We start from the raw sequence: 13,926 nt of genomic DNA, 5'->3' as shown, positions 1-13,926 counted from the left end.
TCCAACTTGTTTTAAAATTGTTGCTTGCTTAACGCAATATCTCGTCACCACTCCTGCCAAACATTTCCTGCTGCCATCACAGCTTATTATTTTCTCGATTTTTGCCAAACGTGAAAAAAAGCCTATTGAGCAACTATCGACACTAAGTGCTAAGTAAAACTGCAATAAAGTTGACGATGCCATCATTATTTAAAGTTTATGACATGTGCAGTTTTTCGAAACCCACCTAGCGGAAGGCCTTTTCATCTTACTTCACCACTATTATCATGCAAAAACCTTGAATACTACTTTTTATCAGGAACAAGATGCAAAATCACGGAGGTCGTTAAAGACTTTTCCAAAAAAATCGCCAATCGACTCGTTAATCAAACAAAACATAAGAACAGATGACATTAACACACTTAACAGTAATTAATTCCGTTTTGTGATGTCATCTTGAAAGCTTTTAACCCTTTTGTTGCACTCCAGAAATGCAATAAAATCTAAAATTAGCACTTGCATCCATTAGAAGTTCAGTCGGGATAATTATTACTGTATTAACAACTTCGACAGGTGCGGATTGTCAGCTATGAAAGAAATTTTTCTTCGAGTCGACGCAACGTTAAAGTCTCCGGCCGAAATTCCTGTTGTGAGCTACAAACTGGAGTTACTATTTTATTGCTTTCGCAGGAAATGTAAGAATTTGTAAACAACTGTGTCCTATTTTACTAAAAATTTGGTAAAATTTACAACTATCGTTGTACCTAGATAGTCATGACTGTAAGTTATGTTTCAGAATAAAGGTTTTTTTGTAGTTTCGCTCCTTTTTTATTTATACAGTTTCTGCAAAAACAATTACAAAGTTTCTTGTTTAACACAGCATTGATATCTCCAGCTGCATTCCTAGCGTAAAGTGGAAAGAACGTGTTTAACAGATTTAATTAAGTAAAATGTTTGCTGTAAGGTTGTATTTTCAGAAAAACTATTATCCGTCTGTAGCAGGAATTGGCTGTATAAAACCCTGCTGCTGACTGTAATCAATTTTTCAATCGTTTTTTTTTTGTAAAAATAAGATGCTGTCGTTACTAGGTAATTCTTATTTTTTGATCCAAATACTTGCTCTTGTTTTCTCGAAAACAGAAGATGCTACAAGGTCCGGGTTTGTACTTCAGCAAAGTTTTTTGACTATAGGTAGTAAAAATTTGGAGTAAAAAAGTTTGTGTGCGATTCATTTTTTAGTTTATACTTAGTACTTCTGTAAAAATAAGATGCTGCTGTAATATTTTTTTAGGTTTTCCTTTTAAATTATTATTCAAGTAAATTGGCGTGTTTTATAATAATTGTTTCGCGTCTGATTCAGCGTTGAAGTTTCTGCCAAAATTTTGATGCTGCCTGTCGGGGTATTATTCTTCGCAGGAAATTTTTGTAAAAATAAATACATATGTAGGAAATTAGTACTGTTTTAACAAAAATTTGGTAATATCTTAGTTATAAATCAACATCCATACATTCATTTATAAAGCAACAGTAAACCAATTAAAAAGTTTCTTGTCTGATGTCTCTTGCTGTACTTCTGCTGTACAAAGTAATAACTGTGTTTAACAAATTTAAATATTATAATTGATCTAAAATAAAAAAATCACATTTAGGGCTTTGTATACGTCAAAGAAAATACTTTGTATGTATCTTCAGCCATGCTGTTATCAGACTATATCGTAGGAATTATCAACAGAAAATTATGTGTGAGATGAGTTTTGTTTGAAATCTAATTTTTTATCTGAATAGTATGTATTTGTAAAAATACGATACTGTTGTAACTTTGTAGATATAATTTAAAAATTTGAATTTTTGTTTATTATTCTTGTGAATAGCAATGTTTTACAATTCTTTTGCGTCCCATGCAGAGTCGAAGTCTCCGCCAAAATCTTACTGCGACTCATAATTTGTTTTCTGCAACGTGAGGTGAGGTTCCTGCTGCTTGGTCGTAAGTTCGGCAAAGTTATTATTTGGTTTGGATTCAATTGCAAAAATTATTGTTTTAAAAATTTTTGTTCATATATAAATTAAAAAAGCTGGTGCCGTTTTGCCAAAAATAAAAATTATAGTAATTATGTATAAAGTACCTAATTTAAAAATTTCGGAATCTGTTTTTTACTTTCCATTTTTTAAACTAAGCACGTAGTATTGAAATCCAATTTCGTTAATTTGTTTATAGATTTTTTATTTATTTATTATGTTTCTGGTATAAATCATTTAAAAAGTATCTCGCTTGAGACATCATTGATGTCATTTGCTACATTCCTGCTCTATAACGTAAAGAAGATGTTTAACAAATGTAAATTTCTACCTATTTGAAATTTCAGCAAACTCCACATTTACTGCTTTGTAAATTGGGGTAAAATCCTGCTATGAGATTGTACATCACACGATTGTAGCAGCAAATGAGAATAGAAAACTTTGTGTACGCTTCCTAAAATTCTGATGCAGGCCGGAATATCACCACAATTATAACTACATTTTGTTTTTGCAGAAATCTTTTTCCAAAAATAAAGTTTTTCGCACTTTTTGTGAGTACTTAGAAAAATGAACAAACCAAGTCCAGTTTTTTCAAAAAAATTAGTTGTAGATTAGCTAATCTTAAAGTTTCAGATTTTTTTTTCAATTTTCCAACTACTGTATCCGTATTACAACTCAGTTGTGTTTGTTTTTTGTATATAATTTTTTTGGTAATATCAATATTTCGTGCTACAAAAATGCTGCACATTGGCAAGAAGGCGTTTAAAAAATTTCATTTTGTTATCTGAAATATTATATGAATAATTAGTACAAAGCTATAATCCGGCTGCAGCACAAGTTAGCTATAATTTAGTTTTTGAATTGCAGAATCTGTCATGCTTTAGATGTAATGTCAAACGCATAAGAACAAAAGGTTGATTACATGTCAGAACGATATTAATGGAATATTTCAAAAATAAGTGTGTTGTATGCAGTATTACAAAGATTTTTGCCAGATTTAAAAAAAAGACTAAAATCAGTGCGTAATTGTTAAGCGATGCCTTTTTGGAGAATGCACCAGCTATGAAGCGATCTTCAGGTGACACGCTCTTTCAATGGTTTATTACTTTTTTATTTTTTGCTTTAATTCCTATCTCAAGTAGTGGGTATCCTTGTAACTCGTAACTTCTCATATATCAGCTATTTTTTAAATTTGAATTTTGTAAAATTATGACTTTATGTTATAATTATCCAAAATGTAGTCCAACTGTCGTCAGTTTACCCTATTCAGGTAAATGGAAGTGTTTCAAAACTTTTTTTCGCGTCTGCTGCATCATTGAAGTCTCCGCCAAAATCCCACTGCGGGCCATAATTTCCATCCTGCCCGCCGGGGTGCGATCCTGCTGCGCGGTCGTAATTTCGGCAAAGCCATTATCCTGCCGTAGCAGGAATCAACTGCAGAAAAATCCGTGGGCTCCGGTCTGTATCCGAAGTGAGTGACTTCGCTATTCTCACATACGCGTTCTAGCCAATGAAATCTCTTGTCTCACGGTCGAGTCGTTCGCCAAGACGCTCGAACTCTTGGAGCACTCAGTCTAGTAGAAGACTTTCGCGTGAGTAGCAGTGCCCCAAAATCTAAAGTGGAGTGATTAGGGGCCGAATAGCCCTGGCAACGTACAGCCATGGCGACTGGTAAGTACCCAAACCGCCCCATCGCCGGCCAACTTAAACCAAGTGCTAAGTGCAGTGGCTTGTGCAGTGCTGAGTGCAACCGAAGAAATCGAGAGAATGGCGCTGCAAATATGCGACCTAAATAAACTACCCAAGTGTTAATTAAAACGAGTCCCGCGTTGGCCGGCGATTTGCCCTTTAACACCTTGGAGGTGCACCGAAAGCTAACGGTGGCGTTGGAGGGAGCGTTTGACACAATTGCAGGAACGGTATTGCAGAACGAGGTCCACTCGAGATCGGCTAATCTCTGACGTAAACACTTTCTCTAGCGGGGGCGATTATACATATGGTCGAAATTTTGCACAAAAAGCAACCCCTTCTCGCGCCCTCACCGCTCAAAATTATTACACCTTAAACAAAATTTGAAAAAAATGCGGAAATTTGAGAGTTTTGCTAATTTCCTGCTGGGCTTCCTGTTCCAATCTGGCCGTGAAAGGCTCGGTAGAAAGCACAGTAAATATCAAAAACTAGTCTGTTTTCCAAATGGAAAAATCGGAACGTGGGCACTGTTCACGATTATTATTTTTACCTTTAACATTTTGAAGCAAGGACGTCTTAAATGTTATCGAGTTGATTTCCTTTGGTCAGTCTCCAAATAAAATTTGCGTGAGCGAGTTTTAAACTGCTCGTTAATTGATCCTTAAAAAGTCCTGTAGGACTTTGATTAACCAAAATTGGGCCATAAAAATTTAGTTTATCTAAAATCAGATAAATCACTAATAAATGAAAAACCTTGCAAAATATTGAAAAAGTAAATGTAAATTATAACAGAATGAAATAAGAAATGAAAATAATAAATAATTTACCAAAAATGATTTTGCATAAGATTCTGTTTTATATTATCTTCAAACACCATATTTTTTATTAGTTGTGATGCCTAAGTTAACTGACTGAATAAGTAATCCAACTATGTATTATTTTAAACAAAATATTGATAAATGCCCTTTTCTTTCAAAGTTTCAAATATTTTCTTAAATGTCATCTACAAAAAACTAAGATAAATAACTGCAGACAGAATATTGTTCCATTGTGAGAGCTGATTATGCAAAGGTGGATGAAAAATAACACAAACGTTTTGGCATATCATAAGTGGAAGAAACATGCAGCAAATAAATAATAAAGCTTGAAATAAATAAGATGAAAAATAAAAAATAAGATTGAAAGACAAATATATGAAAAAAAAACTTGCCAAAAAATTTAAAAAAATGAAGTTAATAAATTACGAGGGTTATTTGATAAAGATGGTAGAAACCTAGCTTATAGCTTAACGATTTTTTGGCAAAACATTTTAATTTTTTTAAACTTCGTTTTCATAATTTCAAGTTTTTACTTGATTCTAAAGATTTGCAATTTTTTATGGCATCAAAAAAAGGAGATTTTGCGAATTAATTTATAAAAATAATATTCACTATTTTATTGTGTACACTTCAATAATTAATAACTGAATATTTGATTTCTCTATGAAGACTAATTTTTCTAGTTTATTTTATTTTTTGAAATAATTAAGTATTATTTGATTGTTTTTTTGTTGGTAGAACGTATTTATAGTTTTCAACTTCGTTTTCATAGTTTCAAATTTTTATTTGATTCTAAAGCTTTCCAACTTTTTGGAAAAAATTGACTGTTCCGTATTAAAAAAAACATATTCAGTATTGTATTGTGTTCACTTCAAGAGTATTCAAGGTCCTTCTATTTATTAATAAGAATTATTACTTTTGGTTATTTTTTAACTTTTACTTTTCCAAATAATTGAAGTATTATTTGAATCATTTCTAGCATACAATTTTTTGAATGAATTTTGATCTCTGATACTAAATGATTTTTTGTTGTCAGGAAATTGTTTGGCATAATTTATTGTCCTATTATTATAAATCGATAATTGAATTCTCTACAGTTTTTACATACATTACATTATACATTCATATTTTAGTTTAAATTAACACCTGAGGGTAACCACTTTGTGGTCGAAACGCTTATTGGTTCAAAATAAACGTTTAGTATTTTCTGAGTAAAGCAATGGTGCCTGTTTCGAGTATTTTAGGAATACATGTTATTTATTTTGAAAAACTTACCTAGCATTTTCAGTATTTTAAACGACGAAACATATATGCTAATATCATTCTTATTGTTAAAAACTTAGGGTCTCCAATCTTAGAGGAACAATTAGTTTTAGGCAATAAACATTAAAATTAGCACAAATTTTGCATTAAAATTTTCAAACAATCAGATTATAAAATGCAAGTTTTTAAAAAACAAGATACTTATTTATTATACAAGACGACAAAATTTTATTTTTTCTTGGGGAGCGGTTTCTGTCAAATGGCTTTACTTCCATTGAATCACTGAGTTATTTTGATTGATAATTATAAATGTATAAACGTCAAAAACAGAAAAACAATGGTTGTGAAGCATTTTTCTCTAGACAAACAAATTTCATTTTACTACGAAAAAAAAAAACAGTTGGCAAAATACCATTTTATCGTTTACGATAGAATAAATAATATTTCATTGCGATAGCTTTGAGGAACTTAGCTTTTTAATCAATACAATGATTTTCTCAGTTTTGTAAAAAGGCATTCGGGAAAGATTAGCAAAAAAGAAAGTTTTTCAAACATTTGCAAATTTTAATTAATTCATTATTAATATTAAAAACTTTGTTTTAATTTAATATTCCAGTCAGTCGGTCGGTTTACTTTTACTCGTCGCTAAACTTTAGCATTCTAAAAGCTCATGATGGATATACAAGAGAGAAACTCCTCAATGGCCTCGCCGACATTTGAATACCCAACAATAAGTCATTTTTCAGACGACACCTATTGTCGATTGTCACGTGTCGACTCGTTACTTCCAGCCAAAAACACTTTCACTGGCTTTCATCAAGTTCAAAAATCAGGGAGAACCGAATAAATTCAACACATGTTTCGTGTATCTTTCGTGTTAACACAGCTTATCTGTGCATAGCAGGTAGATAGGCTGTTTTTTATGCTAGACAATAAAGGCAAGGCGAGAGGAATGCCTTACATGTTTAATTTTCTTGGATCATTAACCCCACACAGAGATGCATTATCCCTTCTCGTATCGGGCATTTATCCAATTAGAACTCTTCGTAATTCAATAAAACACTTTCCGATCATTTTTCGGCCGCTGAATTATTCCCGCCATAAAAATTTATTGCAAGATGGTCGTTAGTATCCTAGCGAGCCGTAGAATTTTTATTAGTTTTAGTTTACATGCATGGAATGCGCTCAAATAAAAGCAAACTCTGTTTTAATGGCGCATTGCATTCATTAAGTTTGTTTTAAATGCACTAAATTAGACCGAGATATAATTAGAATTAAAAATTTATCGGCACATATATCAATAATTCTAATTCGGTTTCTTGTTTGTTTTGCCTTCGATTCGAATTACTACCGCATTAATTGATGCAATTACTGATTTATGACTCGTTATTATGACTCGAGACTACTGAAAAAACGCAAAATTATATTAATTAATAGAATTAACAGCGTCTTCATCATTGTCTATTAAGTACGAGCTTTATTACGTCAGTTACCCGTAATTTTTTAAGCAAATTACTGCAAGGAACGTGGCGAGTAATTCCTATGCAAATAGAAAAAAATTAACAATAAATTACGTAATTGATGTAAAAAACACGTTAGATAACATCGATTTTTTTAGAAAAATTATGATAAATGCGAACAAGTTAAACGCTTGTGATGATACATATGAAAGCAGTGTTGCATGTAAATGCCCATTTATTACGGTAATAAGGTGGAACTACTCACACAAAACAAGTCGACACTTTTAAATGACATTTATTTGTTAGTTTTAAAGTCATTATCAATTTATAAATTAGTTTGCACTTGGCTGCCCATGGAAAACTAAGAAATTGCTTAAACGGGCCCAGAAAAGTGAAGAGGAACGTAACTAGTAAAATTCTGCCGTTTTTGCAAGGTTGGCACCTAAGTCAGTGACCAGCAAATGTCAAAAATCACTTAATTTGATTATTAAACTAGGAACTTTTATTACTTAATGTTTGCGTAACCAAGGTAACGATTGAATTACCATGTCCACATGACAATTAAATTATTTGTCGTTTGATTAAGTGTCACATTGGGGGAAATTTAACAACTACCAACCTAAAAAAATAAAGTCATGGCCAAGCGAGTTGTAAATGAAATCGAGGAAAATTATTATGACTTCTGTAGTCGTAGAAAAGTCACGGACAAAATACCTCGAACTGATTAATTGATTTTTTGAATAGGATCTACAGGGTGGTCCCGTTTTCTGTAGCTCAGTTATTATTATTAGGGCTTAACTAGGTCGCATTTCAAGAATTTTTTTAATTCCACAGAGTGCCCAAAATAAATATGACATATTAATAATATTTTTTTAATGGCATGCTGATTTTTGTGGTCATTAGGATACCCTTTTAGTTTCTTCTATATACCTATTTTTTTCAAATCAATTCCGGGTTTACTGTTAAAAAAATAAATTCTAAAAAAATCGTTCTACACCTTTAATTTTAAATTTTTTTATACAAAAATGTAACTAGTTTTTATATTATTCGATTCAGAATTAAAAAAGGAAAGTTTTTTATCATTATAACTTTGTTGCAAATCCTAACACTTTGGTAGTTATTTAACCGCATCGAATGATATAAAAATAAATAACTCCAAATCTAGTACGATTTATGTAAAGGTTGTATAAGAAAAAATTTTCGTATTCTAATTCTGCATCGAATAATAATAAACAGAGGTTTCTATTTAAAATAACCAAAAAAAAAGCTCAAAAGTTTAAAAAGTTTGAAAGTAAATTGTGAAGACCCTGTAGAAGTTCTGGTCAATTAAATTTATTAATGAGGGTGTTAGACCTTGTTTAACACGTACCTACTCATAATGTTATCAAATTGACCCTGTTTGTGTTTTTTATTAATTTTTAAAACTAAAGGTGTAGAACCGATTTCTTTTGATTTTTTTATTTTTTAACAGAACCAATTTTTGGGGGACCTTATATAATTAAAAAATATTTTCCTGAAATGCGTCCCACAAATATCAAAAATCCAAATTTAATCATAACTGAGATACAGAAGACGGACGCTGGGCTGGACCACCCTGTATAATTAAAAAAATTCAAAACATTCGTCTGATTTAATCTCTCATAAATCGTGGAAATAAAAAGATCAATCTTTTGTGGACATGGCACTAAACCCATTCATACCAGCCATAAATCATTCGAAATTTCTTAGTAGGTGGTTTAATTTTTTTAAGTTTGTTGAGGCGTTAACAATTACTCCCCAAGGTGGGGCTATAACTCATTTTCTATATATTTAGAAAATTTTATAATGAAGATTGAGCCGAGATAATGGTCCAGCAGCCGGTTTTGTGGCAACTTCCTCCGTTCATCCTTATTTGCTTACATTTAAGGTGAAAAATGTCAAAAGAAATGTCACTGGGTCTTCTAACCAGCTTTCGTTTGTCCAAATATGCTAATTTGTTGCAATTTTTCGCGGAGGTGTTTCTAATTAATTTTGAAAGTGATTTGGCCCCATATAAGGTTCGCAAATGAAAATTTCTCTTCTTTTCGCTCGCAATTTCTGTTCCAATTTCCCGCATCTTCTCTTACATCATTGTTATTGAATAACCTGGGAATCACAAAGTGGGCCATCGCGTTACCGCTTGTGCCACTTCACCCAAACCGATGCATTCTTCAGCGAAACAAAACACCAACGCCGCTTCTTATTTGTTTTACCACATGACAGGTAAAAAGGGCCCAGCAGGTGGCGTAATTATGTCCGAACCCCCATCGGCAAGTCATCTACAGGGTGTGAATAAAAAAATCGCACCTGGCTTTTGTTACATACCGTCGAATTCTCGAAAGTTGTTGCAGTTGACATTTAAAAGTCCGGTTTACAAGGCACAAGCACGGTCATGGCCGACTTTGGTGATTTTTCGGTGATTGCAACGAGAGGCTAGACTGAATCGTTTGTTTTGTAACGGTTGGGAGTATTGGTTTTGAGTGAAAGTCGACCATATGGTCAAGATTAGAAACGACTTAATAAAACGATTTTTATTCGCTCCTTTGAGACTGATATTTAAAAGGTCAAGTCATGACTCTTCTTTATTACATTCTTTCCTCTTGCAACATCTTCATTATCGCGCAATTAAATCAGATCCTGGATTAAAAACTCAAATGTCTCTCGAACCTCTGCTCCAATGGTAATGAGGCAATTGCGATTTTTATTTCATTTAGACCTGTTTCTGCCCGAGATAGCCGTCGATAATTGTTCAATTTCTACAAAAACTGATTTTATTTTGCTACTGTTGGGTCTTTTTAGTCCTTGTTACAGTTCCGGACAATTTCATTTAATTACGAACAAGCAAGGGTCATTTAACTTTTACGAAGCAAAGACCGCCAACAATCGTACATTCAGTTATAGTTTTAACAACAAGGTGATAATTAATTTAGTCGTTCGATCCAACCTATAATTTGCAATTTTTAAGTCAATCGCCCACGTGCCGTGAGCCAAAAATAGGTCTCCCAACTGATCAGAACCCGTTTAAACGTCACGCTGCATTGAGCCAATTTAACCAAAAACTTGCAACAATTACAATTAGGATTCAACAAGCGAAAAATGGCCAATGGACCACTGATCGTTTTTGGAACGGCAGGAAATTCAGCTTTCGCAAGTTGGACATTGAACTCTTTAATTGTTGCTTGGAGGCAGAGTGAAACCGTTTTGGTGTCAGTCTAAAATGGCACTTGACACTTTGATAGCGCGTTAAAAATATTGTTTTGTCGAAATTAATAACCAGTTTTGGATAAGTATCGAATTTAAATTTTAAATTTGTTTATTAATAAAATTGAAAGTGAAGCCCACACTAGCCCAAAACGGGCAATCGATAAATAAAATGTTAAAACCGATGTTTTATAAATTAATCTGACCACACAAGAATGCGACAATTATTTCAAGCTGTTGGGATAACTAAAATAGTGGCTACTTAATACCAGTGCTATAAATAGTATTTGTCATAAATGAAAGACCGATAAAATGCTGCTCCAAGTACTCGTTTATTAAGATTAGCATAAATTAGCGATCAATTAATTTTTATCTTAAAGTAAATAAACCTTGAATAGGTTTTTTGAGGAAAAGGGAGCAACTGTGTCTTATATAACACGGATTAAAGATTTGAAATAATTTTTTAATAGAGCCAGACCAAAAATGGACCATTATCATTTTCCCAGGTAAACATGCCGGTTTCAAACTAGCAATTTGGACGATTAGGGTCTGACTGACGTATTCTGAAAATACATCTCTATAATTTCACAACCAAAATGTTAAAACTATGGGTTTTGTTATTGTACCTTTTTTATTCTACTTTTCTTCCTTTTATATTGTGTAGACTAATTTTGCAAAAACCTCGTAATAAATATTACCAGGGAAATTGTTTAAGCAAAAGTTTTAAAATAGAAATACTTATTAGGTACAATTTTAATAATTTACACATTAATTTATAATACTCCCAGAAGATTGTTGACTGTGTTTATTTTTTGAATCCAGTTTGAAGTAGTACGTAAATGATTAAAAAAACAAGGTATCTCAGTAGGTATATGTAATGTAAAACAGTTCTGCTTATAAAGTCGTTAAGTAAATGTTATAAAAGATTAAAAAAAACAACAACAAAAAAAGAAATACAGATGAATTATTTAAATTCGCACGAATATGTAGGATTTATATCAGTTTATAAAACTAAGAATGAAATACTCTTTGAAATGCCCTTTCTTATAATAATTAAATACTTGTTAAATATTTATTAAGTAACAGTAATAAATTAATTTTTTTACAATTTGTACAAAAAAGACACAATATTTGATTTTTTTTAATTCTAACAAAAAAATTCAAAAATAGTATAATAATTTAAATCGTTTTATATGAACTAGACTACGATTTTTTATGTTTTTATATTTTACTCATTATTTTATTAGAAGATACATAATTTTTTTGCTACAGCAAACCTACTGAAAAATAATTCGTTCCTATTTCTATAATTTTGTACTGCCTATGTAAAGCCAAAGTGGAAATTGAGGTGCAAATTAAATAATTTTTATTTAAGAAGTACCAATTGTTTTGTTGCATTTTCCCTTATTGTATCTACAAATTTTGAATTACATAGTACAATAAAAAACTGTGTTAGAAATGTTACAAGTTGAAAAGTACAAACAGGATTTATCAGCAAATATACAGGGTGAGTCAGTTATGGATTATTTCGGATTTTTTTATGCACCCAATCATTCCAATTTTCATTCGATTAATTATTATTTAAAAATCAAGCGCAGTATTGAGTGTAAGTGCAGTTAATATTTTTGGTGGTATTTAAGAAAGTTTGAGAAGTAACTCACAAATAGCTCAGCCTGTATGCTGGCATGACAAAATATAGTACTTCTGTACGACAGGAAATCACATACATTTTTGAATAATAAATAACATGTTGTTGAAAAAATTATTGGCCACTTCAGGGGTAAAAAAAGCCTTTAAAATTTTCGATCAGAACGTGAAATATTAAAAAAAATAATATAATATAATAATTTTTGGCATTACTTTGATTTAGCCTAACAACGTTTGAGGTACAGTCACGATCAAAAAGAATGACACCCATACCAATCAGATCATTCTTTTTATCGTGACTATACCTAGTCCCAAATGTTTTTTCCAACCGTACGTATGACTATAACTAACAAGCTTCGAATAATTTGAACAAAATCCATTCAAATTTGCGTTAAGAATTCGCCGTATTTACTTTTATAGTTTAAATTTTGAATATAATATAAAAAAATCACTTAGTAGAAGTCATAAAAGAGAGCGCTTTGTCGACTTCGTAAATAATTTAAACTATTACCCCAGATTGGTTTTGGATTAAGTTTTAGTGTTTACTGGAGACTGGGAAAAACTTTCTGTTGATGCTGAAAAACTGCATAAATAGGTTTTTCACCTTAACATAAATTTACAACTCAACAAATACAGGGTGTCTCAAAATTGGCAAATTCTGAGTTCACATACACTGGTTAGAAGATAACACTTTGAATTGCGTTTTCTTCGAATGCAATGCATCTACACCATAAATAACAATGAACACTGAAATTTTTAGCCAACATTTGAAGAAAACGCATTTCAAAGTGCACCTTTAAACCAATGTATTTTTGCGGGGAAAACCCGAATCTTTAGTGTGTTTCTATATTTGGATAGTGAAGTGATTCTCTACAATTTTGAGACCTGCTGTATAAACGTATTGAATTTTGTTGTTGTTTAACGCGTTGAACAATTTCTCAACTTTAAGTAATTTATCTCGTGGTGCAAAACTGGTTTTAATGTACCCCCTGGAACCAAAGCACACTTTCCATCATAAATATTTCACCTCCACCTTATAATTTGTAGGGTCAGGGGCGTCCGAAGAAATTTGATGCGCCGATGGTGCAGATACCTGATGATTTATCTCTCGAAACGCCTCTCATCCCATTACCATTAATCCAGTCATACTTTCATCAAATCAGACGACGTCCTTGCCCATATTATGTATCGGATATGCACACGTGAAAGGATTTGGCGACCTCGGGGTCGCCTCCACAAAACTGTTTCAAAGCATCAAACCGTAACTGTAAACTTAATCCAAACGACAGTTTTATATTTATGTGTGATAAATTTTTCACGCAAGCAGAACTCATTTCTAATTACCATAACCCAGCACGTGGTCACTTACTCGATTAAAACTCACGCAAACTTTCATATTTTTTGCGTAATCATTTCTCCACTCCAGTTTTATGAGAAGAAGGCTCACGCGACCGCGGGAAGTTGACCCTCATACAAAACGTGCAATATTATGGACAAAAATCGCGGAATTTGTTCTTCGAGCGCCGGCAATTGCGATTCAATTAGATACTCGAAACGTTTCAAAATAGAAAGTAGCATTATGTAATTAGGTTTAGGAGCAATTGTCGACAATTAATACGAAAATGTGCTTCTGGCAAGACTACGACTTTGATGGCGCCTTATTATTACGAGGAAGAGAAGCTGACGTGAAATAGAGGGACGTTTTTTCGAGTAATTGGACAGGAAGCTGATTCGGGCTAAAAAATATCAAGCCGTGAGATTGTACGGTTTGAAAGATCTTCACAGATGATACTGATTGCTGCTCCACTTAGCACCACATTATTCGAACTAATTTC

At 32.3% G+C, this 13,926-nt stretch overlaps 1 protein-coding gene across 3 annotated transcripts in view; it reads left to right on the top strand.

Annotated features, from left to right (window-relative positions):
• The first annotated feature begins 3,517 nt into the window (after positions 1-3,517).
• The window catches only part of dpy (dumpy), a 119,976-nt gene continuing 109,567 nt past the window's right edge, over positions 3,518-13,926 (top strand). For all 3 annotated transcript variants that reach the window (XM_064354769.1, XM_064354768.1, XM_064354767.1), the window contains exon 1: positions 3,518-3,666. In XM_064354769.1, the coding sequence (XP_064210839.1) occupies positions 3,657-3,666 (10 nt within the window). In that variant the 5' untranslated portion in view covers positions 3,518-3,656. The remainder of the gene's footprint in view (positions 3,667-13,926) is intronic.

The sequence above is a fragment of the Tribolium castaneum genome, chromosome 2 (genome assembly GCF_031307605.1).
Source record: "Tribolium castaneum strain GA2 chromosome 2, icTriCast1.1, whole genome shotgun sequence".
Lineage (NCBI taxonomy): Eukaryota > Metazoa > Arthropoda > Insecta > Coleoptera > Tenebrionidae > Tribolium > Tribolium castaneum.
The sequence above is the reverse complement of the archived record's forward strand: the minus strand, read 5'-3'. Positions and strand labels throughout refer to the sequence as shown.